General features: G+C 53.7%; 9 protein-coding genes across 9 annotated transcripts; 4 read left to right on the top strand and 5 right to left on the bottom strand.

Moving 5' to 3' along the window:
* Positions 1 to 40: 40 nt before the first annotated feature.
* On the top strand, positions 41 to 582 carry ISF_06238 (DASH complex, subunit Dad1; the record flags this gene model as incomplete). The annotated part of the gene is made up of 3 exons (XM_018849842.1): positions 41 to 136; positions 209 to 271; positions 358 to 582. The coding sequence occupies 3 exons, from the start codon at positions 41 to 43 to the stop codon at positions 580 to 582; spliced, it is 384 nt and encodes a 127-aa protein (XP_018702819.1).
* A 329-nt stretch (positions 583 to 911) lies between these two features.
* On the bottom strand, positions 912 to 2,722 carry ISF_06237 (lariat debranching enzyme; the record flags this gene model as incomplete). The annotated part of the gene is made up of 3 exons (XM_018849841.1): positions 912 to 2,444; positions 2,505 to 2,606; positions 2,669 to 2,722. 3 exons carry the CDS (start codon positions 2,720 to 2,722, stop codon positions 912 to 914), a joined length of 1,689 nt encoding a protein of 562 aa, XP_018702818.1.
* A 534-nt stretch (positions 2,723 to 3,256) lies between these two features.
* ISF_06236 (NADPH-dependent FMN reductase) lies at positions 3,257 to 3,892 on the top strand (the record flags this gene model as incomplete). The annotated part of the gene is made up of 1 exon (XM_018849840.1): positions 3,257 to 3,892. One exon carries the CDS (start codon positions 3,257 to 3,259, stop codon positions 3,890 to 3,892), a length of 636 nt encoding a protein of 211 aa, XP_018702817.1.
* A 1,429-nt stretch (positions 3,893 to 5,321) lies between these two features.
* ISF_06235 (hypothetical protein) lies at positions 5,322 to 7,134 on the bottom strand (the record flags this gene model as incomplete). The annotated part of the gene is made up of 7 exons (XM_018849839.1): positions 5,322 to 5,520; positions 5,669 to 6,290; positions 6,437 to 6,556; positions 6,649 to 6,667; positions 6,758 to 6,780; positions 6,869 to 6,939; positions 7,004 to 7,134. 7 exons carry the CDS (start codon positions 7,132 to 7,134, stop codon positions 5,322 to 5,324), a joined length of 1,185 nt encoding a protein of 394 aa, XP_018702816.1.
* A 3,157-nt stretch (positions 7,135 to 10,291) lies between these two features.
* On the bottom strand, positions 10,292 to 11,008 carry ISF_06234 (BTB/POZ fold protein; the record flags this gene model as incomplete). Its single annotated transcript, XM_018849838.1, has 3 exons — positions 10,292 to 10,436; positions 10,704 to 10,752; positions 10,885 to 11,008. 3 exons carry the CDS (start codon positions 11,006 to 11,008, stop codon positions 10,292 to 10,294), a joined length of 318 nt encoding a protein of 105 aa, XP_018702815.1.
* Positions 11,009 to 13,530: 2,522 nt separating this feature from the next.
* ISF_06233 (Small GTPase superfamily, Rho type) lies at positions 13,531 to 14,490 on the top strand (the record flags this gene model as incomplete). The annotated part of the gene is made up of 3 exons (XM_018849837.1): positions 13,531 to 13,825; positions 13,902 to 14,038; positions 14,131 to 14,490. 3 exons carry the CDS (start codon positions 13,531 to 13,533, stop codon positions 14,488 to 14,490), a joined length of 792 nt encoding a protein of 263 aa, XP_018702814.1.
* A 912-nt stretch (positions 14,491 to 15,402) lies between these two features.
* Positions 15,403 to 16,570, bottom strand: ISF_06232 (dienelactone hydrolase family protein; the record flags this gene model as incomplete). The annotated part of the gene is made up of 6 exons (XM_018849836.1): positions 15,403 to 15,825; positions 15,898 to 16,012; positions 16,104 to 16,239; positions 16,309 to 16,349; positions 16,418 to 16,460; positions 16,516 to 16,570. 6 exons carry the CDS (start codon positions 16,568 to 16,570, stop codon positions 15,403 to 15,405), a joined length of 813 nt encoding a protein of 270 aa, XP_018702813.1.
* Positions 16,571 to 17,345: 775 nt separating this feature from the next.
* On the top strand, positions 17,346 to 22,091 carry ISF_06231 (Ankyrin repeat-containing domain protein; the record flags this gene model as incomplete). The annotated part of the gene is made up of 3 exons (XM_018849835.1): positions 17,346 to 18,944; positions 19,644 to 21,147; positions 21,190 to 22,091. The coding sequence occupies 3 exons, from the start codon at positions 17,346 to 17,348 to the stop codon at positions 22,089 to 22,091; spliced, it is 4,005 nt and encodes a 1,334-aa protein (XP_018702812.1).
* A 503-nt stretch (positions 22,092 to 22,594) lies between these two features.
* ISF_06230 (60S ribosomal protein L24) lies at positions 22,595 to 23,398 on the bottom strand (the record flags this gene model as incomplete). Its single annotated transcript, XM_018849834.1, has 3 exons — positions 22,595 to 23,178; positions 23,229 to 23,299; positions 23,394 to 23,398. 3 exons carry the CDS (start codon positions 23,396 to 23,398, stop codon positions 22,595 to 22,597), a joined length of 660 nt encoding a protein of 219 aa, XP_018702811.1.
* Between the last annotated feature and the right edge of the window lie 694 nt (positions 23,399 to 24,092).

The raw sequence follows: 24,092 nt of genomic DNA, 5'->3' as shown, positions 1-24,092 counted from the left end.
ACAAGATAAAGCGCGCGCTCGGATCAAAAAAAAAAAAAGGATGGCCTCGGGTCATCGTGGCGCCTCCGCGGGTCCGTCCCGCGACAAGTCGTACTTTGAGCAGCAGCGCGAGGCTCTCCTCGGCGACATTGCCATGGTCCGTCCCCTTCCCTGCCTTCTTCTCATCCCTCATCAGCTATCGTTGTTAACAAAAACGCTTCCTTTGTAGAGCTTTGAGCAGGTCCTCGGCAACATCAACAAGCTCAACCGCTCGCTAGAGTCCATCATCGCGGTAAGCCTTTTTTTTCTTTTTCGTGAAGGAGGCACGCGCGACGCGTCTACTGACTATTTTTTTTTTTTTTGGCTTGGGGCGTATAGGTGGGCAACGAGTTCTCGTCGGTAGAGACGCTGTGGTCGCAGTTTGAGAACGTCATGGGAAAAGACGAGACGGCGACGAAGCCGGGTGACGAGGAGGAGGAGGAGGAGGAGGAGGAGGAGGGGGGGGGAGAGCAGCAGCAGCAGCAGCAGCAGGGGCGGCGGCAAGGATCAGGGTCGGCGTCGAGGGGAGTGAAGCGGGAGGCGCAAAGCGATGCTGAGGAGTGATGAAATGATACCCATGAACCCCTTGCCGCCTCAAAGTAGGCAGAAAGGGGCTGTAATGTACTTGATATGATGAGTGAACTACGTTAACAATCGTCCATTATTCGCCATGGTGCTTGACAGGTGCAATTTGACAGCGTAGCAATCGCATTGATTCAGCTATATCTTAGCTTAAACATTGTCAAGATTCTTTAAACTCGCCGTGATTCTACTACTTTCTCTAAATCACGGTGGAGGCATCCCCCCTCAATGTAGCAAGGCATGTTACAAATGCAATGTTTCTTTCACTATGGCTTTGCACGAAATTTCCGGATCAAGGTACTGAAATGTCTTCAGGTCCCACGAAAACCGTGCCCTCTCCTGCCACCTCGTCCGCCTCGTCCGCCTCGCCCGCCTCTTCCACCTCGCCCGCCGCGGCCACGTCCGCCCCCGCGGTTTCTACCGCCCCCGTGGAACTCTCTGTTACCTCTCTCAACGGGTGCAGGCCCGCGGCTCTTCCGTTCTTGTCTATCCTGCTCGCTGGCATCCCACAAATTGGTCAAATCGAGAAGTTGACAGAATTCTGCTGTCTGCGGGTTGGTATATTCATCCGGCTGATCGTGTACGATTTCTGGAGTGCCTTCCTCGTATGGTGGCGCCGTCTGAGAAAAGTTCTCAGGAACAGCGAGCTTGCCGGTCTTGACAATATTGTCTTCTACCCATAATCTCTCTTTGTCTATGAGGGGAACATACTCATCCTCACCCAAATCGGCGGCCACCTGAGAGTCGGGATCGCCGATGACGAGTCCATTGTGGAATACTCGAGTGATGGCGAGCCATTCTGGGTCGTATTCTAGTTTGTAGCGAGGGTATGAGTCACTAGGAGGATGGCGGGTAGACTGTTCTTTGTCAAAGGGTTGGACTTCACACAATTGAAGAAATCGTCTGCCCGGAAGACACTTGTCCAGAGCGAGGAAGCGAAGCTCTGTGTTTGTGATGCCTGGAGGAACAGGTTGCCCGGGGGTGCTTTTGGGGGGCGGTGGTGGTTTCTGGAAAGAGGCTGGCAGCTTGGCCAATAATTCATCAGATACTTTGTTAGTTTCTGTTTGCTCAAGTTTCGAGCCGTCCTGCCCCTCTGTTTCTGGGGCTTTGCCATTGTCAGGCTCGACAGGCACGCCATCGTCATCCTCGAGGTCCAAGTCGATTTCGTCTGGATTAGCCTCTTTCAGGGGTTCTTGAACTGGATTGTAAGGTTTTGGCTCTTCAGTCTGTTTCAAAACAGATTCTGACTGCGCGCTGAAGCTTTTCAGGGCAGCAAACTTGACGTGTAGGTGGGCAGAAAACCAGTATGGTGGGCGCAGGCGATCGAGGACATATCCTGCAGCAAGATTTCCCAGCGTTCCATCGATGGATTCCTGGCGAAAATCTGGTTTTTTACTAAACAAGCGTCCTGAGTCGCCGTGTTTCTCGATGCCTCTAGGCCAGTCATGACTTAGGCCAATATCAACCTGGGTGCGCAGTAGTAGGAGCTTGCGAATGTCAATCTCTCGGACGTGGTACAATGACCTCACGTCACTGTCATTGAATGGAAGGCGTTCAAAATGGGGTTTTCTATAGTCAAAGCCCTTCCAGATACCAGACATGCCGGCGATGCGTAAGGGGCCGAAGCGCAAGACGTTAGCGGCGCCCATGTAGTAAATATTAGGCGCCACCCAGCCGCCGTAATAGAGTTCCCAGAGATGAGAGCTGGCCTCGTGATTTCCGCCGATGAAAATGGTGACATAGGGCGCCTTTCGAAGGCCGGAATAGTAGTCAGGAAAGTCGCCCAGCTCTCGGTACTTGACAGGACACGCCATGACAGCCAAGTCTTGCGCGTTACGGACCGACTGCGAAAAGTTAGCCAATTGGGTACCATCAATTTAAAGAGAGATCCAGGTGGCAAATACCTGGAAATCTCCGCCAATAATGAGGAGATCAACGGTATCCCATTTCCGTTCTTTGCAGGACCGTTCAACGGCGGCGTAGATGGCGTTGAGCGTGCCATGTCCCTGCATGAATGATTAGCTAGCAGGCTCGCGAGATTCCAGGAATGGAATAAATAAATACTCACGCATCCCTCTACGGCCACTCGCACACCGCCCGATTCGAGAGTTGTTGTGGACATGGGGAGTGAATTGGTCCGCTTGACGGGTTGCTGGAAGCACGTTTTTTCGCGTTGGAGGGAGGATCGTCACCTCTAGTGCAGTCAGTGGTGGTTGTTTGGTGGTTGTTTGTATGGTGGATTCACGCGGAAAGGTGCCGCCGCCACTGGAGGCACCGTCTGGCACTCGCAGTATCGTAACTATGTATGTACATATGTACCTGCAATTCAGTAACTAATAATAATGCATTAAAATGCAGCAGCTGTGCTGACATGAAAATTGCAATCAATTATCAATGTCGCCATCCTGTCCTACGCTGCGGCATTTCATGACTAATGTTTGGTCATGATGTCCGCTGTGCTAGGTAAGGCAGGTAGCTCCCATTTGCTAGTGATTTTTAATAAAACCTAAAGCTTAAAATAAGCTCCTTGCGACTATTTCTACCAGCAAGTGCGTCAACTGACGGCGATAGCTTCATCTCCATTCAACCTCACCCAAAATCCCACGCACCCTTGCAGACTCACCACGCGGCTCACCACCACCCATTCCCCGCCGCCATGACCGTCACCGGAAAGACCATTGCCCTCGTCATCGGCAGCACCCGCACCCCGCGCCTCAGCCCTCACATCCACAACTTCATCAAGACCGAGTATCTCGAGCCCGCCGCCGCCGCCACCGCAGGCCAGGTGCGCCTCGAGACGGTTGACCTCGCCGACCACCGGCTGCCCATCTTTGACGAGCCGTCGCACCCTGCCGGCCGGCCCAAGGACGACCCGACGCCCGCCTACGCCCACGAGCACACGCGCCGCTGGTCCGCCCTCATCCGCCGCTACGACGCCTTTGTCTTCTTCACCCCCGAGTACAACGGCAGCATCCCTGCCGGCCTCAAGACCGCCATCGACGCCCTCTTCCACGAGTGGAGCGGCAAGCCCGCCGGCATCGTCTCCTACGCCGGCCGCGGCGGCGCCTCGGCCGCCGGCCACCTCCGCACCGTCCTCGGCGTTGTCGGCTTGCGCGTCGCCCCCACGGCGGTCGCGGTGCCGGCCGGGGCCAAGACGATGGCCAGCTTTGACGCGGACGGCCGACCGCGCGCCGAGGACCTCGAGCGCTGGGCGGAGGCGCAGGTGGCGGAGAAGAGCAAGGCGCTGCTCGGTGAGATCGTCGCGCAGCTAAATGAGCCTGCAGCCAAGTAGGATCATGTAAGCGGGGACTGTTTCGGGCATGTATGCATACATATAGCGACACGTGCAAATATAAACTTCCAACATTGACGTCAGTTGGTATTGTTTCGGTGATTTTACTCTACCAAGATTAGTGACGATACACCTCCATCAGATTGCCACAATAGCATCTTCCAACGCTCAAATTCGGAATTCCTGAAACATCGCTCAACGCATATTGCTCGGGCACTGAGTCGCCCGCAAGTGGCATGAAATATTCAACACTCGGTAGAAAAAACATGAACACGCAGGCGCAAGAGCCGCCATGGACCTAAGCACAACCATTCTCCAACGGCGCCCATATGTCGCCCTTCCGTCGTTTGTTTCAAGACCCTCGTAAATCTAGCCCGACATGTCTTGCGGGGACTGTCACATGCTGCCCGCCACGGGAAGGCACGTGCGACCTCGGACTCCGGGCCGGACATCACGGTGTCCAACCTCGAGGTGCCCTTACTTGACACGCTTCATTCATCTTTACGTATACAGCCTCACCAAATCCCAGGTGCGCATACTACAAGGAGGAGCGACGTACTCTGATCTCCGTAGGATTCGTAGGATTCGTAGGATTCGTAGGATTCGAGACAGGTGAGACCACAACGAATCTCGGCAGTTGCGCTGGCTAGGAGCGTCGTCCTCGGGCGAGTAACAGCATCAAGGCAGTATGTCAGTCTTTCCCATTGTCAAACTTTTGACTTAAATCGAGTAGCACACTTTTCTCATCCGTCCGCTTCTGGGCTCGTCTGCAGCACTGCATCGCCATGCAAGTGCGGCCGGGTGCTGCTTTGGAGTGCGATGGACGCAGCCACGTCCCAGAGCAACACGTTGCGCGCGTTTCGCGCGTTTGAAAAATACATGAACTCGTCTCCACTGCTGAAAAGTAACCGGCCATGTTTCGTCACGGTGCAGGTGACCGGGCCGGGCTGCCCCGGTCCGGGGCTGGGCATCCGGGCGCCCTCCGAGCCTTGTCGCCGGGGAGCATGCACCTTCAGCTCCATCAGATGCAAGTCTAAGCTCCGAGACAAGATGTCTGCAGGCGAGCGGGGGCGACGGATGACGCACTGCAACCCAACGCAAGCCCCTGCCTGCATGGCCCTGCATCTGTCACCGGCCAACCCCAAAGACAGTATCAAGACGAAGCAGGTTGGAGGGAAGCAAGAAAGGGGCCTTATTGAATCGGGCATCGGCCGAGTATATTAGCAAGGTGAGAAAAGGAGCTAAAAACAGTAGAGGGGTGAAAGCGCAAGGTTCTAGGTTCTTAACACAATCTCCACCTGGAGTAACTCAATCAAAATCGACCCCGTGGTGTCGCCTAGTAGAGGAAAACTCAGACATTTCATGAAGAGAAAGGAAGAGTGAAATTCAGACGCTATCGTGAAAATGCATTAAAAGGAAAGAAAAAGGCTCAAACATCCAAACCAAGCCTATTTCTCAGCATCAAGCGCACAGAGTCTCTGTACATGACTAGTGAAGAGATGATCATTCCACTGAAACTGGTCGGCGTCTCGGCCTCGGTGGCTTCTGTGCTCTCCTTTTCCCCGTCGGCTGTGGAAAGCTTGGCAGGGACCTCGTCGGCGCGGGGCTTTCGACCATAGACGATGTATCTGTAAGTTGAGAGGAGCAATAGTTAGCGTTTGACCTTGATCACGACAGTTGTTCGGATCCAAGCCCGAGGATCCGAAGCGTCACACGAACAAGCAAAACAAAAGAATAGAACAATATCAAGAAAAAATGCCGGGATGAGCGACTCACTTCTCGTAGTAGGCGTGGACGTTGGGGTCCTCAATGGTGGCGCGAGCGCGGCGCAAGAAGTCGTCGGCGTCGTCCGAGGTGTAGCCCGCGGCGAGGACCAGCTTCTTGAGGCCGCCGATGAGGGCGTAAAAGTCGTGGAACATGAAGCGGCCGACCTCCTTCTGGTGCTCGTCCTGGCACCACTCGTTGACCGGGGCGGCGATGATGGTCTCGACGACGTCGACGAAGCCGGCCTCCTCGAGCCAGCGCTTGTACTGCCGGGGCTTGGCCAGGTCGCGGCCGAGCTTGCGGCCGGCGGCGCGGCCGACCTCGCCCCACTCCTCGAGCGCGGTGCCGTCGATGCTGCCATCGAGGCTGAGCGCCTGGATGGGCGTGTCGAAGATCTCGACGTAGCCGCCCTCGCGCAGGCTATCGCGGGCCTTGCGCAGGACGGCGGGCATGTCGTCGAAGCACGTCACCATGTAGCGGAAGTAGGCGTAGTCGAACTGGTTCCGGCCCTCGCCGTAGTCCCAGTCCTGCTTCTCGACGTCGGTCTGGATAAAGGTGCAGTTGGGGACGCCCTCGCGCGGCTGGATGGCGCTCAGGTCGCTGCCGAGGACGGCGCAGTCGGGGTGCTCGGCGGCTGCGGGTGCGCGGTCAGTCAACAGAATAAGACAGAATGAACAGCGGACTAGGTAAACATGGCATTGTTGTGCAATTGAAAGAGTCCCTCGTGGAGAGGAGAAAGGGAGAGGAGGGCAGAGGGCAAACGGGGGCGGTCAGACTCACCATACTCAATAGCCCAGATGCCGGTGCCGGTGCAAACGTCAATGACGTTCTTGGGGTTCTGGACAGGTGCGAGGCCCAGCCTGCCATGCTGGATGAGACGGACCATGCGGTGTTGATGATCTACCGAGACAAGTTCATGGTTAGGCGGCGCCACGCTGAAAAGACCCGCCGAGTGCGCGGCCAGGTAGTTGGGAGGTTATAGTCTGACATACCCAGTCGTTCGTGTTCCTCCTGCAGGTAGGTTGGTCAGCGCGAGGCGAAAAAATTGGAGCTGACAAACGCGCAAGGTAAAAATTTATTGCCACTGAGCAGGAAACTTACAGGATCATTTGGTAGATAGTAAGCTGTTGTGAGAGAGAGGAATTGTGTCAGCTGAACATCCGTACTGCCTGGTTGATGGTGGTGGGTGACGGGTGTTGGTGAAGAACCTACAGCCGGCGTTGTAGCCATGATATGTCCGTCCACCTTCGGCGATGGCATCTTGCGCCGTGACGGCCTTGGATCTGAGACCACGCGTCAGGGGCCCCTGCGCGAAATAACCATAAAAAACACAGTGTATAAGCTTACTTGGGGAACTCGACTTGGCCCGACTTTTGCTTCACCCAGGTCTCATCGACAACCAGATGAGAGGTGTCGTAGCCCCGGAGGACGGACAGCTTAGCGCCATCGGTGTGCGAAATGCCGGCAGGCGTAGCCATGTTGATCTTGTTATAGTTGTCGAGACTGTATCCGGAAGACCGTGGGAATAAAGCAAGGACGAAAGTTGCTGGGGTGTAGAGTCGTAGCGAGGAGGAGACGAGGTCGTATCGTGGAAAGGTTGCAAGGAGGAAGAGGGCCCTTGTGGCGGCGGGTTGGACGGCGAAAGTCGCAATTGGTAAAACTGATCTTCACTTTTGAGACAAAGAATTCGAAAAAGGGAAAGGAAGAAGGAGAAAAATGGAACAGCGGGCAGTTTTATTACCCGAATAGAAGTTGAGCGACGAGGACAATGGCTCAGACCCGAGAGCAGACCCGACTGGGCTCATTTGAGCTACAGGTAACCAACTATTATGATTACAGGACAGCAATAATACCGAGTTAGTACTAGGGGTTCCCATTTGCATATACCGGCCGTCGCTCTCCGGGGGTCCGCACTGACAAAAAGGTCGCCACGAGCCCATGTGGCCCGGCTGCGACGCTGCCTGGGATCGCCCAGCTGTAAGTAATTGCTTGCACGATGTGGAGGCCGACATGATTAGACTGCTTGACAGCATACACCACGCTCTATGATTTACATTCGGGAGTTTTATTTTTATATTTTAGGCATGATTTGTTTCACGGATGACCCGGTGAGAGTTGTTCCCTGTCGCGGGGGTCATGCCTAGTTGGGTGACTCCATCCGCGGACTGCCTGCAAGCACTTATTATGAGAAACCAAGAAGCAGAAGGAGAAAGGAGAGAGGGGGGAAGAGGGAGAAAAGATGAACCAAGGAAAGAGGCCGAGGGCTCGAGCTAGACCAGACTAGCTCCAATCGAACACGCTCGACACCCAGCTATGCGGGATCCCAAACGGCTCTCGTTGGCGTTGGCCCCGTCCGTGTCGGTGTACTGCACGGAGTAAGCCCGCGCTTTTCTTGCCGCAGGTCACAGGTAGGTACTAACGAAGGTGGTGGGCCGAGCCGGTTCTAGCAAGAGTCAACGAGATACAACAAGGACGCGTAACTAACTCAGCTCCTGGTAAGTATTCGGGACTCGTCGGAAATACTACTTGTTTAGGAAAACGCAAAAGAGAAACAGCGCCATGAATTTTAGTGCGGAAAAAGAGAACAAATCTTTTTATAAACGGAACAAGAGCACGAGGAACAAAAAAAGACGCCAACCGGCGGGCGGGGTCCGATAAGGCACAAGGGTTCTTGTGCAACATCGACAGGCGGGCGACGATGAGACAATCGCGATTTTTAGTTATTCTATTTTGTTTTATCTCATTTTCATTTGTTCCATCTTGTCACCAACAGTCATTTCTTCCCCCATTACACCGACATGTCGTTTACTTCCCGCCCGCATCCCGCATCCCGCAATGGGAGGAAAACGCCCGTCCAAACAAACACAGCGTTAGACGTGCATGGATGTCTCGGGCGGATCCCTGAAGATGTGAGTATTCAAGAAATGCAGAGCAAGAGCAGACGAGGGACGCATCATGCGGATCCTCTCACCACCACTTGCTCTCTTTGTCCTCAAGTCTGGCAGGGCGCCGACCCCGACGTTGCGGTGATAGGGTTGGTGGTGGTGTGATGGCCTTCACGGTGGTGGGCGTCCCAAGTACCGGGCCTAATACTGCAAGCCGTCAAGCCACGCCAACACCCACCCAGAATCCTGGCAGGCAAGAAAACCTGATAAATAAATGTAAAATAATACAAATGACGACGGGGCCGCAGAAGCGCAAAAAGGAAAAGAAAAAAAAAAACTAGTCCCGTGTGCACCAGAATCAAGAGTTCAAGGACCTAGGTGCCAAGCACTGCAGCGCTGACCACATCACCGCTAGTACCGAGCGCCAGGTTTCCCTTCTGTAGGTACAGTACATTACTACCTATGTAGGTACATTGTAGGTACCCTGCCTCCCTCTCCCTCTCGCCTTGTCCTGTGATGGCCTGAATCAAGTGTACATCGTCGGTCCCCCCAGAACGTCGGAAAACCCGGAATACAACCAAACCCATGGCCAATATCCGAACAAAACACACCAACCTCGACTCGCCCCAATGTCACCTTGCCAAGAGCCTGGGTCTGTGTTGTCAAGGGCCGAGATGCGAGCACCCACTTTTTAATGTTAAACAAATCCGCGGGGGCGGAAATTGATATGCTAAATAAAAACCAAGATACCGGGCGAACTGGCGCGAGAGATAGATGAATCCATCTCATCTGTACTCATCAGACGTTGCTCTATCAGCTCAACCCTCGAGGATAGATTGAGTACCATCCCGACCGTAATTGGCTAAAACAAATGCTGCTGCCACTGCACATTCAGCTGAACGCCTTGGACCCTCGCACAGACGTTGCCTCTTTCTTCTTCTAGTCATTCGTATCCACCCCAAGACACACCAAAAAGACCCAATCGCCGCTTACACCATCACCAAGCCGCGGAGTACTAATCACCTCATTACTTCTCACCCAAGACCGTTTGCCCCATTCACAGGCTTATTACATGCAGGAATTTGTGGTGGGTATCCTGACAGCACCGTGGCAAAGCACTTTGCTGTGGACCACTGTTGATGCATCACTACACCATACGAAAGATTCTCTTGCATCCAGTTCGTGAATAGCTCGCCTTGGCAGAACATCGGGAACACTCATCAACTGCACCCGGCAAACGGGAATCAGCAAGGGCAAGAGTGGCAAAAAAATTAAAAGGGCCAAGGGAAAAAGAAAAGGAAAGAAAAGAGAAATGTCTCCCAGCAGAAAAAGTGAACACTCAATGCACACCTGAGCTACACAGAGTGAGCGGGATATTTCAATCTTCCATCTCTAATAGACGTTCGACCCACGGTAGAGCTGAAGAGTCGAACGTATATGCTGAAATGGTGCAGTCACACATGGTCACGTATGCAGATATGCTATCCCCTAAACACCTCCAAGCCCCCAGCTTGTCGTCACATTCCAATGCCGTCGGTCGTCAATGGTCCATTGTCTTCATTCATATGTAATGCGAGGGCTGTTGCTCTTCTCGGTTGCGCCAGTAACGATACCTAAACGCCGAAATCACACAAGGTTCCATGGCCAAAAAACGCCTACCGTGTATGGAAAACCTGTTTCATTTATTCATCTTGCCCCTGCAAGTCAATCAAGTCAGAATTCGGTCGGCTCAGGGTCGTGGGCTCGACGCTTACTGGTCCAGACCCAGGTAGTCTGCCGCCGCCAGCACCTCGAGGCAAATCTCGACCGGTATATCCATGTCGGGTACGTCCTCGCTGTTGCGGTATCGGTACCAGTAGTGAAAGTACTCCACCACCTTGTCGAGGACCACGGCACTGTTTGGCGGACCAGGTTAGCACCATCGAAGCCCTTTGAACCCTCCCCAGAATAGGATTCGACACGATCGAGCAGGCGAGGCAAGAGAGTCGGTTCAAGTGTAGTTTGGAAATCACCCAGGACCAGCCGTTGCCGGAGACGAGACCGTCAATGGCACGGCGGTTCTGTCAGGAAAAGCTCGGCGATTAAGGCGCCTATATCGTCATTCTCCTCCTCCCCGCCAAGGAGGCGCTGCTAGACGTCGTATCGCATGCAGAAAAGCTTACCTCATTTCTTGGAAAACGCATCGAGCATCTCGTGCTTCAGCGAATTGGCCTGCAGCATGGGTTCCCTGGTAAGCATTCGAGGCTTCTCAGCAAATGACAGCTTCCAGTTTCTTGCGCGAGATGATGAGAAGCCACTTGGCCCCAGTACTCGTGGGGATGGAACGATCCGATATTCACGCACTTCTGGGCTCGAGCATGCCCTTGATGATCGGGCTGATCATGGTAGCCTCGCGCAGCACCACAAACTCAAAGCCGTCACCCGACACAAGAGTGACGTACTTGCTGGGAGTCTGCGTCGACGCCATGCCGGGCTGATGGATTGGATACAGCGGCAATGGAGTTGAACATTTTTGCAGTTGACTGGTGAACGGAGTTAAATTTATGTGATAAATTTATGCACGGGCCAGCCAGCTTACCTAAGCCATATGATTTGGGGGCAATGCCCGCGTAACAAGTAACTAGCTACAGGGTGGATTACCAACATAATAATCATAATCAAACAGTCTCCTCGATCGGTTCTTCATGGCAAAACAGCTGCAATCATATCTCGGCTACCCGTAATTGAAATTTTTCACCCCTGCGTCTGCCCATAAAAGCTTCCGCTTGCTTGAGACGGCCTTGGGCCTCTTAGTGTGCCTCTGCCTCGGAAGCCGTCCTGGGGACGATTGGTAGGACTTGGCGACTGGAACTTCAGAGCAAAAGGGCTTACTGCTGGAGCTGTACTCGACACTGGACTCGCTGTCGGAGTGGTGCCAAAGACTCCAATTTTTGCCGGGCCTGCCACGAGGCTTGGTATGGGCTTGGGTGCCGAGTTTGCCACGAGGCTTGGTACAGGCTTGTGGCCGCGGCCGCGGCTGGGGCCGGATTGGCAGTCTTGGTCGAGATCGCCTTTGCTACTGTGCCTGGTGCCGTGGGTATCAATTTTTGCTTCTGATCGCAGGACCGGCAAGTTACCTCATATGCTTCCGTGATGTTGGCGCGAAAAAGGTACTTGCAAGTCTCACTGATGCAAATCTTCCGATCTCGAATCAGCTGTATCGCTTCGCTCATGGTCGCCGATCTTTGACCATCTTTTTCCCTCGTTTCCTGCGTCCTCTTCTCGTGCTCGGCGGTAGCATTTCTGCATGACGCGATGTTTCGTGCACAGTTGTCCAATACGAATTTAAAAACCCCTGGTATAGTTTGGATTTCGGAAACAGCGTCGCGTAGGCTATCGAGATGATGTGCGAAAGATGCGGATAACACGCTGGGAATAGACGAGCCCGTGTTGTGCGCGATTGCCAAAGAATGCGCCTCTCGAACAGCCTGTGGCAACGCCCACATTAAGCCGCTGGTGTCTTGAAACTCTCGAAGAAGAGTTTTTAGATTCGAAACCGAGAGGTTTACCGTCTTATCTACCTTGTATTGCGATGAGATGTTGTAGGCGTGGATGTGGGCAAGACCTTCCTTGAGCATGTCGGGCCCCGAATCAGACAGCTTAGACTGCTGGCGGTCTCCGACACTGTTGTAATATCCAGTATAGAGAAACTTGACAAATAGGCCGACAATTTCAAGCCTCAAATTTGCTCATGTCAATTTTGAGAATACATGAATCGTGCTTTTGCTGTCACGAGTTAGCGACACAGTCCTTATTCAATTTCTCGAGCCTACATACGGTCACTGGAGTGCTTTGAATGTCGTCTTTCAGAATGGTCGATTGTGCACGAACGATGGCTTTCATAGAATGACTGCTGCTTGCAGGTGAACGTCAAATCGCTGAATTCGCCACGCCTCATGATGCAGAATGTCGCTGAGGGGTGAATCTGCCATTTTAAAAAGCGATGGCGTTCGTATGTGAAAGAGGGGAGATGCAGGGCTTTTCTCGGGCAATGATATGGAGTCAAGGAAATGATTTTGGTACTACGTTGATGAGGAGGAAGTGAGGTGCAAGATTTGAATTTCACTCGTCAAACACGGCGAGTGGCAGCAAACGAATAACTATGTACCATCGCCAGCTGGCAGCTGTTGACTAGCCGCAAAGCTTTGCCCAGTACGAGCTCACCCAGATAGAATGCTAAACTCGAAATACGAGGCGCAATACCTATTTGAGTCCGCTCGTGGATAATTGGTCAACCGACACGTGCTGTCAACTCTGTATACCTATGAGCTCGTGATAGATTCAACGTCGCTACGGCCTGCCTGTGCATGCACAAGATCCAAATCTACACTTGGTTACGAATGCAGCAGCGATCCAGAAAAAAATGCTCCGAGACACCATTAACACTCAATTCCCATCGAATATAGCCCCTCTTCTCGATACTATTAAAAGAAAGCGATTATCGAAGTAGTGGCCACCCCGCGACAACTTGGTATTTGAACAAGGTCGGCCCCCAGAGGCCCCCTCGCGTTGCCCTGCCAACATGTTGACTTTGGGCCGCCAGCACCACACACGACCCAGCATGAGCCCGCCAAAAGAAAGACAAGCCCGCTTCAGCTGCGATAATCGCCACGGCCTTTTCCTTCCCAACATGCACATTTTTGCTTCGTTGACTATTTATTCTTTTGCCGCATCTGAATATACCATCCAAGTCTCACAGCTTGCACAACTCGACTCTGGGCTAGAGCTTTCACTACCTTATCCAGGCTGTTTCACATAAACGCCCACCCTCGAACAAACGGACGGTTCCTCGATCACCTGGGCAACGTTGGACAAGAGCGCCCTTGAGCCACCGCTGTCGCAAAGGGGAAGAGACATTGCACCGGATTTACACGTCACACTCTTCGACGGTAATCGTCTTCTTCTTTTTTGCATTCCGGTTTTATAGACACACACATACACAGAACAACAATGGCGACGCAGCAGCAATATCGCAGTTCATACTACGCCCAGGCCAACCAAGATCAGCCGCGCCGCAAGCAGCGCACAAGATCCAGCGACGGCACCGTGAGCACCACCATGAGCTCCGCCTCGGGCCGCGAGTCGGCGGCGACGCACGTTACCGAGCCGCCCACCTACTCCAAGAAGATTGTCGTTGTGGGCGACGGCGGCTGCGGCAAGACTTGTCTGCTCATCAGTTACAGCCAGGGCTACTTTCCCGAGGTGCGAAGAGACTACGACATCAACTCTGCCGCGCGGGCGCAAAGTCGCACGGCGGCAGCAACGGGCGCAACATTGTGGTCGCTAACATTTTTGTATCCGACAGAAATATGTCCCGACAGTCTTCGAAAACTACATCACCTACCCCGTCCACCCGCCTTCTGGCAAGACCGTAGAGCTGGCTCTGTGGGACACCGCCGGACAGGAGGAATACGACCGCCTTCGCCCGCTTTCCTACCCAGAGACCGACTTGATCTTTGTCTGCTTCGCCATTGACTGCCCCCCAATTCCCTCCCTCCCAGCACGCTTCTACCTCGGCGCATCTTACTGACAGTATGGCCTCGCACAAAGTGGTACCCCGAAGTCCTCCACTTCTGCCCCTACACGCCGCTCATCCTCGTCGGTCTCAAGTCGGATCTCCGCTACAAGCGTACATGCATCGACATGCTCAAGACGCAAGGCCTGACGCCTGTCACGTCGGAGCAGGGGATGGCCGTTGCTCGCAAAATGGACGCCCAGTACATGGAGTGCAGCAGCAAGGAGATGCTCGGTGTTGACGAGATCTTTGACCGCGCTATCCTCACCATTGTCGCCAACGACCGCAGAAACGTCGAGTCGGCCGGCGCCGCCGCCCAAGCCGCCAACGCCGATGGCAAGCCACTGCCGCCCCTCAAGGCCAAGAAGAAGAAGAGAAAGTGCCAGTTCCTCTAAAAAAGGGGGGATGAACGAAGTGGAACAAGGTAGCAAAGCAAACATGCCTCTACTAACAAGCGCAAAATTGTGCGTTGGGGCATTTCGCTTCTTCCTTTTACCCACTTCATGATGAATTCGCCCGCATGCGATGAGTTTTCTGCAGCCGATGAGCTGTGCTCCTGTTTTGTAATGAATGAACTTGTTGGAATGAGTTTTGCTTTGTCCTTGCTTTTTTCTGTCCAATTTCTTTCTGCTCTTCTGGCACACAAACACTTTTGGGTTACTAGGTTTTTTGTTATTTTATTTCATGGCATCATACGACAAGCGGGCAAGGGATACTCGCCGAGACGAGAATGGGACGAAAATGAACTGTTGGAATGTTTTGATGGGCTGCAAAGGGAATGCGAGTGCTGGTTTTTCATGTTTGCGTATGCGTGTATGTATGTGCCCGTATCTATGCGTGCAGTCGCTGTGTGTTGGCTCTGACGGTATATACTGGTGGGCGGTGAAGATTGCCCAGCAACTACATGTTGTTGTTCTCACTTCAGGCTGTTATTTGTATTGTATGCTTCATCTGTTCATTATTTCTTCTGTAAACATGGTATAACCAGAGCGCCACCTCTCTCGACTGTGCCGTTGTACACTATAATTATGTGGCGTGCTTTTCATTCTTGACAGAGGCTCGCACAATTGACTAACTAGCTTACCATTGCGACGGCTATTGTTCCTGTGCAAATTTCCAATGTTCCATTCGATTCTGCCATGTTTGTTCATCAACCTGTTGCTTTGCCCTTGGGGAACAGAAATCGGGCGACGGCGTTACGACCAAGCAGGATACTTCGGACGCAGAGCAGACAGACATAACTCAATAAATCTTGATTAAAAATACTTGCGCCCTCAGCAAGTCGTGAAGCCAGCCAGATGAAACAACTAACAGTCGTGCTCGACGGCTTTTACGGCGCCTTTTTCGCCCAGGTCCGTCTTGAGGACGCGACCGAAGACCTCGAGTAAAATCTCGAAGCAGACCTTTGTGACGGCCGGGTCGTAGCGTCCCTTGCTGAGTTCGTCGCGGATGAAGGCGTGCTGCGCCCAGGCGAACTCGTGGAAGCTGGCGACCACGCCGGCCTCGCGCATCTTGGCGCGGATGAGGTCGCGCCCCGCGGCGGGGACGTGCGTGTCCTGGATGCCGAAGATCATGGCGGCCTCACCCTTGAACCTGCCGAACAGGTCGAGCGTGTGGGTGCTGCCGGGGGGCGCCTCCGCCGCGGTGTTGGCGCCGTCGTGGGGGCCGAGAGTGCGGCTGTGGATGTCGGTGGCAAAGTAGGACACGCAGGCGGTGATGCGAGGGTCAAGCTGCATGTGGGAAGTGGGAGGTTAGAGAAATGCTTGATGAGGATGCTAGAGTGGAAGTTGGAGGAAACATACGGCGGCGCGGACGGCGAGGTGGCCGCCGAGACACATGCCGGTGGCGCCGATGAGCCCGGTGCAGGTGGGCAGGCTGAGGAGGTGGTCGACGGTGGCGTACGAGTCGGCATCGTAACTTTCCAGGGTCTATGTTCCCGTTAGCTGGGTGAATACTAGGTATCATGTTGCAGAATGTTGGTGGAGAGAGTGCCTTTTGAATCTTGTACTGGTTGCCCCGGTCGGTGTCGGCAACATCGTACTTCAGCGGCTCCGGATCGGTAAAATCGTGGTACGACGACGGGGCGGCGACAATGTAGCCATGGCCGGCAATCTGCCGCGCAAAACGCGCAACAGGGCCCGTGACTGCGCAGCATGTCAGTCAATACGGTAACAACAAGCCGGATCTGCTCAAGCGGGACGGTGTCGACGGACCTTGGTAGATTTCACTAAACAAGCAGACTCCGGGAAAGCGGCTTTCGCACGTGTCAGCTTGGCTGCGCGTTGACTTGTTGGAATGGGAAGAGCAGGGCTGCTTGATTACGCGTTGGGAAATCCGGGAATGGCAGGGTGAAAGACAAAGATTCCTGGTGAGGTGTTAGCACAGAGCCGGATGACTCCGTTTAGGAGAGCAGGTCTTACGCATCGAGCCCCGGGCCTTCGTCTCGACGTCGACGTAACTCTCTTGGATCAACATGATTGTCAAGATTGTTATTTGTCGTGTGCCGGTTGTTTGGTATTGTTTCTTGGATGAGAGAAAACGCGGGAGCTGCCAAAGCCAGAGGTGAAGAAGATGGCTGGACCCCGCCGGATAGGAACGGAGATGCGGATATGTGTCTGGCGCGGTAATTTGAACTTATCTTATATTTTTTATATTTTTTATATTTCTTTAATCTTTCTATATGTTTTGTAGTTTTTTCCTTCGTACGTTTTTTTTCTCTCTAATATTTCTAGTGTTTTATCTTCTATTTTTGGACATCCTCTCTATCTTTCGTATCTGCCCTTATATCGTTGCTGATGAATGCATAGGTTTGCGTTTGCGCCTCCACTTTCAGTACATAGGTACCTGGATAAAATTCCTCCGGACAACAACGTTACTTCGCAGCTTCGCATAGACAGGAAATACCTACGGCGTCCGCTTTATGTTTTTCCATTTGACGAGCCCCGTCTGCTCGCTGAGCGATTGATTGGGTGTACAGTCTTGTACACTTTTGGCGCATGCCCGGCACAGCCCGCTCAGCCGCTGCGGCGTGCCAAGCCACAGCTGATGGTTGATGAATGAGGCAAACCAGACTTTTGCAACCTGGTTCCTGGGAGTGGTGATGATGTTCTACAGTTCCCGCCGCACGCCTTTGGCCCTTCTATAGGGATCCTGTCGGCGTTAAGTACTTGAACCGATACCCGCGTTTGTCTCTTGCTTCAACTAACGCAACCACAACACATCCTCCGCTCCACGACCCGAAAACGCTGGCATGGAACCCGTCGGTTTAGCAGTGGGTGTTCTCGGGCTCTCTGGGCTGTTCAGTGTCTGTCTAGAAGCTGTCGCCAGGTTTGACGCATGGAAGAAGTTTGATGGCGATATCGCGTTTCTTGGCCTGCGTGTCGAGGCCGAGCGGCTGCGTCTTGACAAATGGGGCCTAGCCGCCGGGTTCCAGCCGAACAGCACCTTTGGCAACGACAAGGACGACGTCATTAAGAGTCGCCACCATGTCGCTCTCCATGATAAGCGCACTGCGGACATTGTCAAGAAGCTTCTGATACTCCTTCGGGATGTCTGCGCAGGCAGAGATGGCTTGTTGTTCCTGGACCTCACGGGAATTCTTCGCTCCGGTAGCGACCTGACTACCCCTCAGAACCCCTTCGGAATATCATCCATCTCCCGGCGTGCCAGACTCAAATGGGCACTCAAGGACAAGGCCACTTGCGTAGCCAGGGTTGAGCAGATTGAACTGGTAGTTCAGAAATTGCACGACTTGGTGCCTTCCTCTGGGCCTCTTCGAGTCACAGACGACGCAGCAGCGGCCCATCAGCAGGTTTCCGATGACCTGACTCGTGTCTTGGCAGATAGAGAAGATGTTCGAAGCGCAATTCTCAAGATTGAGCAAAGCCTTAATGCGAAGACCCGCAGAGAGCTGCACTCGTGGCTTCTGGGGCGCCACACTCCAAACGAAATCTTCGAGACTGCACTGAAGCGGAAGCAAGAAAGCACATGCCAGTGGATTCTCAATCGAAAAGAGTTTCTCAAGTGGGTTTCTTCAGACGATCTTGTCGCCAAGTTTCTATGGATCAATGGGCCGGCCGCTTTCGGCAAAACAATCCTTTGCAGCGCCCTCATTACTCATTTACAATCTACGTTGAAAACGCCGGTTGCTTTCTATTTCTTCTCCTCAGATGATCTTGAGAGTCGTCGAGATCCTTTTTCGGCTCTCCGCTTGTGGCTTGTTCAGCTTTTGTCCAATGACACAATCTTTTATGCGCTTCGTGGACGATTCGAGTCAAGCCAAGGGCAGGCCGCCTCAACAGGAGATGTTATCAGTGCATTCAAGGATGCCGTGCAAATGTTTCCAGAGTGCATATTTGTTATGGACGGTTTGGACGAATGTGAGAATGGAGAAGACAGCTGCTCCGTTACCGACTTTCTAAAGACACTAAGCTGGGTAATTTCTGGAACCCGCGCGCGCATCTTGATCACAAGCCGCGATGAGACAGCTATCCGCCAAGGTTTATTCGGAACCGCCGGGGTAGCCGCTGTTGAATATAAAATTTCGCAAAAGGATGTTCATCCAGACATTGGCAAATATTGCCAAGCTGTTATTCACGAGAAACTTTTCGGAAGAGATGAAAAGCTGTGCGACGACTTGAGCCAAAAGATGGCAAAGCGCTGCAACGGACAATTCCTTTGGATCAAACTCCAGGGATCCCGGCTCAGCAGGTACAAGTCTGCGGCGAAACTTGAAGCTGAGATTGACAAGACTCCCTCGGGACTCGATCATCTATACGATCGTAACTGGGGAATAATCGAAAAACGCGAGCCTGCGGCCAGGGAACGAGCCTACGCTATGATGAGATGGGTAGGTTTCGCGGCACGGCCACTGACTGTTGCCGAACTGACAGAGGCGCTCCTCGTTGACCTCGATTGCGACAGTGTTCCTCTTGATGAACTACCAGACTATATCGAAGACGACTATATTGATAATGAAATACGGAAAATGTCTGCGTCGCTTCTAGAGATACACAAATCCGGACCAAGGACAGACCCTGCTAACCACACGGTGCATTTCACACACTTTTCAGCAAAACAATACTTCATCCTCCGCACAACCGAGAAAATGAGCACAATGGTAGCCAATGAGCGGCTTCGCTCTTTGATGGAGGCGGCATGTATTAGTGAACTAGCCAATAAGTGCTTGCATTATATCAGCATGCCTCATGTTTGGAAAACTCCTGAAAAGACAATTCACCCTATTTACCGATCGTTCCGCGACTATGCAGCCGACGCGTGGTATCTGCATGCGTCTGCGTCTGGACATGCCGACATTGTTCAAAGATGCAATCGTTTTTTTACGCAAGAGGACTCCGTGTGGAAGTTGTGGCGCGGTTGGTACGACTTGGCAGACACGCGTAAGGACGAGCCACACGAGGTAGTTGATGAACGACCGCTCTATTACGCGGCGCGACTCAATTTGATAGAAACCGCCCGATATTTGATGGATAGCGGTCATTGTGACGTCAACGCAAAGACTATGCGCTTCGGAACTCCAATCTTACAGGAGGCTGTTTCTTTCGGTAATATTGATATGGCAAAGGTCTTACTGAACGCGGGAGCCGACATTTTCGCACAAGACAAGGACGGGAGAACTGCACTGCATGCTGCCTCGCTAATGGGTAGGCTGGAGCTTATGCAGGTATTTCTGGATCGAGGTGTGGATGTTAATGTGCGTGACTCGCTCAACAGAACGCCGCTACATGAAGCGGCCTGCAATTCAGACGCCCGAGCCGTGCAAATATTGTTAAAGCGCGGTGCCGATCGTCGTGCACAAGACAAAAAGGCAAAAACTGCACTACATGTTGGCTCTTTGGCGGGCCGTCTTGACGTCGTTCGCAGCCTTCTGAAGCAGAGCGTGGAGCCTGATGATGGCAACTCCTTGCAGTCACACGCCACGTCTGAAGTTGACGCAAGGGCAAAGAACGATTGGACTCCGATACACTTCGCCGCAGCAGCGGGATTCGCAGACATTGTCCAGGTTCTCATCGACTTTGGAGCTGATATCTCGGCGACGGACGACCTAGGTAACACCCCAAGCCACTTCGCCGCTGTCAGAGGCCAGGCAGATGTTATTCGCATCCTCGGCAAGCACGGTTCTCGATTCTCGGTACATAACAACGATGGATACAGTCCCCTCGACTTCGCCTCACGCCAGGGTCACGTCAACGTTGTTGAGGCCATTCTCGAGCAGGAGCTTTCAGCAGCGGATATTGACCAAGTATCCGGAGACAACATCACGTCGATGCATGCTGCCTGCATTATGGGTCATGTGGAAATTGTGAAGCTTCTTCTACAGGCTGGGGCCGATCCCGAAAACCAGCACGATCCTGATTCGAATCCGATCATTGCTGCTTGTATCAATGGTCACTCTGAGCTGGTCCAGCTGCTACTAGCTGCTGGAGCTGACCTAGGGGTCACGAATTCGGCGAAACAAACGCCGCTTCATGTCGCCTCATTGCACGGTTTTACAGAAGTTGTTTACCTCCTTCTAGAAGGAGGGGCAGATCCCGCGGCCCTTGACGACCACCGCTTTACCCCGGCATTTCATGCGGCACGAGGAGGCCACGCCTCCATGCTGCGACTACAGCTGGATGCCGGCGCCAACATCCATGCAACAGATATCAATGGGAATACATTATTCCATGTTTCGGTCCCTCATGCAGCGGTTGTTGAACTTCTGGTCGAGAAAGGGCTGGATATAAATGCTGTGAGCGCAAAAGGGTATACACCGTTGCATGTTGCGGCGGTTCTAGGGCATGTTCCGGCCGTCAAGTTGCTTCTCGAGAATGGCGCATCCTTGGAAATCAAAGACGGTCAAGCAAACAACGCACTTATGCTAGCAGCTCAATACGGGCATGCAGAGGTAGCAAGGCTATGCATCGAATCTGGGACCGATGTCGATGCCGTCGACCTGGACGGCTTCACTGCACTAGCAATTGCTGCAGGTCGGGGTCATGCTACCATTGTCGAGCTTCTTCTTGCCGGAGGAGTGGACTTGCGACGGAAGGGTGCGTTTGCGCTAACGGGTGCCTGCCTCAATGGCCATACAGCCATCGCCAAACTGCTGTTGGAGAGAGGCGTCGACGTGGGGGGGACCGAAACGGGCGGCAACGGAACTACAGCACTATCCGCGGCCTCTTTCGGCGGCCACGCCACAACGGTGGCCTTGCTGCTAGAGAGGGGCGCCAACGTCGAACCGGAAGGCATCAGTGAAGGCACACCGCTCCTCGCCGCGGCGTTGCAGGGCCAGGTCGAGGTAGCGCGGCTCCTACTCGACCACGGGGCGCAGGTCGATGCGGCCATCGACGGCGGCTACACCCCGTTGAGTATCGCGACGCATGCCGGCCACCTCACCATGGCCAGGCTATTGGTGGAGGTTGGAGGCGCCCGGGTAGACCTGTGCACTGTCGATGGCAGGACTCCGCTGATGGTCGCGTCTACGGGGGGGCGCGCCGCCATCGTCGAGCTGTTGCTGTCGGGGCGGCGCGGCGCGGCGGCAGACTACGTCGATGCCAGGGACCGCCACGGGCAGACGGCATTTTCGCTTGCTGTCCGGTGCGGAGCGCGCGCGACGGCCCGCGCACTCCGGGCGACCGGGGTGGTCGACCTCCTATCCGAGGACAAGTATGGCCGAACGCCGCTATGCTGGGCTCGGCGGCTCGGCTACGCCGACATGGAGGAGTTTCTCGCGGCCGACGACGGTGGCGCGGAGGACGGGAAACTTCTCGCATACGGCACCGGCGATGACCCGGGTCCCCTAGTCTGCCACGTCTGCCTCCTGCCCGTGCCCGAGGACATGAGCTTCGGCATCTGCGAGGTGTGCCCGACGTTTTCGGGCCGCTTCTCCGTCTGTCACGAATGCTACGAGCTCGGCGCTCGTTGCGCGGATCAAAGGCATAGCTTGAAGGAGAGGCCTACGCCAACACAAAGCATGGCTGAATTACATGTTTGAGTTGTCCATCCATGTTTGGGAGCGCGGTGTCGGCGGCGCATGTTGACAAGCTTAGAAGCGCATCCTGTTGCAAAATTATTCATCCCATTCAGTGACCTGGTCGATCTATGTTCATCATTTTTTTCGCTTTCTATAGCAGAACGCAATCCCCTGTGCTTCTTTTTGCCTCCTCTCTAAAACATCCGAGACGTGGGGACCAAAAAGGCAGGCCGAAACTGTGTAATGGTAAAATCCGCAAAAAAGAAACTGCACAAGTAGAAACGTAAAACCCATCCAGAAATCCTAAATAAGTTTCTGAAACAACAAGCAAAAATAAGAAAAGAAATGACTCCAAGAAGGACGTGTCGATTGGCGTTGTCCCACGATTTTTCGGTGTTGCCAAACTCGCTCGACAGTCGTATGCTCCATTTTGTTTTTTTTTCTCTCCGGCTTCTTCTCGCTGCATTGCAGGAAGATGCACCGGTAGCCCCCCATAATCATGATCACCGACACCATCGTCGAGCTCAGTCCATGTCCATGGCCTCCGCCTCGACGCCGCCGTCCTCGCGCATGCGCAGCCTGCGCTTCTCCACGCCGAACGCCTTGGTCTTGTTCGTGCGCGTCGCGCGCTCCTCCTCGGCCTCGACGTCGACGTCCTCGCCGGCCGCCGCGCGCTCCGCCAGCGCCTTCTTCTCGCTGCCGCGCATCCGCGGCAGCAGGTGCGCGTTCTTGCTGACCAGGTCGTGCGCGGCCGCGAGCGTGCGCGCGCGCTTGCCCGCCATGCGGCGCTTGTAGAAGGCGCGCTCGCGGCGCTGCCGCACCTCGCTGACGCGCCGCATCGCCTCGAGCGTGCGTGCCACCAGATCCCGGTCGTAGCGCACGGGCTCGTTGCGCCGCTGGCTGAAGAGCAGCGTGCTGTCGACGACCATCTCCTTGCCGGCGTTGCGGCGGTACGCCTTGGTCCACTTGAGCTTGCGCGGGTTGCGCTTCATCTTGAAGTTGCGGTGGCACTTGGATCGGCAGAATCGGAACGATTTTCCTGGGAGAGGGGCGGGGAGGGTCAGTGGGAGGATGGTCGGGGGCGGATAAGGCTTTTCTGGCTGCTTTGCTGCGTCGAGATATGAGGGATGGAGAGGGCTCCAGTGGTATATCGCTTACCGTCATTTCGTATAAAAGTAATACCCTTGGACGGGTATGAGGGTCGTCCGCAGAACGAGCAGTCTTCGATGCTGCAAAACTTCAGTCAGCACCAATACACCTCCCAAGCCCTGGGCATTCGCTTTCTCGGAAGAATGAAAGCCAATGCACAAAACTATCACTTACCGCATCTTGTCTGCTTCTCGGCTGGGTCGTACTTCCAACCCAAAGAGTTTTGCTAAATTGTGCTTCTCGCCGTCGCCTGACTTCTGAAGTTGTTCCACCACCGAGCCTGCCACTTTTTTTTTCTGCCACCTTAGTCATCACAGTCACCGCTCAGCGTTTTTTACCCAGAGTGGCAAGCGGCGGCTCCCCCGCCCCCACCGGCCCACTGCTCGTGCGATGCTTCCCAGTATCTACCGGTTTTACCCTAGAGCCGGTTAACAACTTCAATGTTTTAGGTGAATGGTTTAGTATTCGTAGAGACAAGCATTTCGATGCTTATACTGGTTTTACTCGCAGTCTCGTTTCTTGGCTGCACGGTGGACATCAGAATTAAGCATCAGGAGTCCATTTGCGTATCATTGCAGTCACAAATGCTGTTTGGCGCCTGTGGGCGATAACCCATTGGGAATGTTTGTTACACAAAATCTGATATTCACACGATACCGTTTGTCCTAACTAGTCATGTAGACTCAACAAAAAAGCCAAAGCCTGCTTAATAAAGCACCCTATAAGTTTCACGGAATTAAGAATGATGGCCACGACACCCAGTTAAAATGGCCCCTCGTCTGCAACCCATAAACGCCCTATGATATTCATGCTCAGCTGTTCGAAAAGACATCACTTCAACAAATCTGAGTAATCCATGGCTAGTGCCTGTAA

Source organism: Cordyceps fumosorosea, assembly GCF_001636725.1.
Source record: "Cordyceps fumosorosea ARSEF 2679 chromosome Unknown scaffold_16, whole genome shotgun sequence".
Lineage (NCBI taxonomy): Eukaryota > Fungi > Ascomycota > Sordariomycetes > Hypocreales > Cordycipitaceae > Cordyceps > Cordyceps fumosorosea.
Note: the sequence above shows the minus strand (reverse complement) of the source record. Positions and strands in the feature narration are given on the sequence as shown.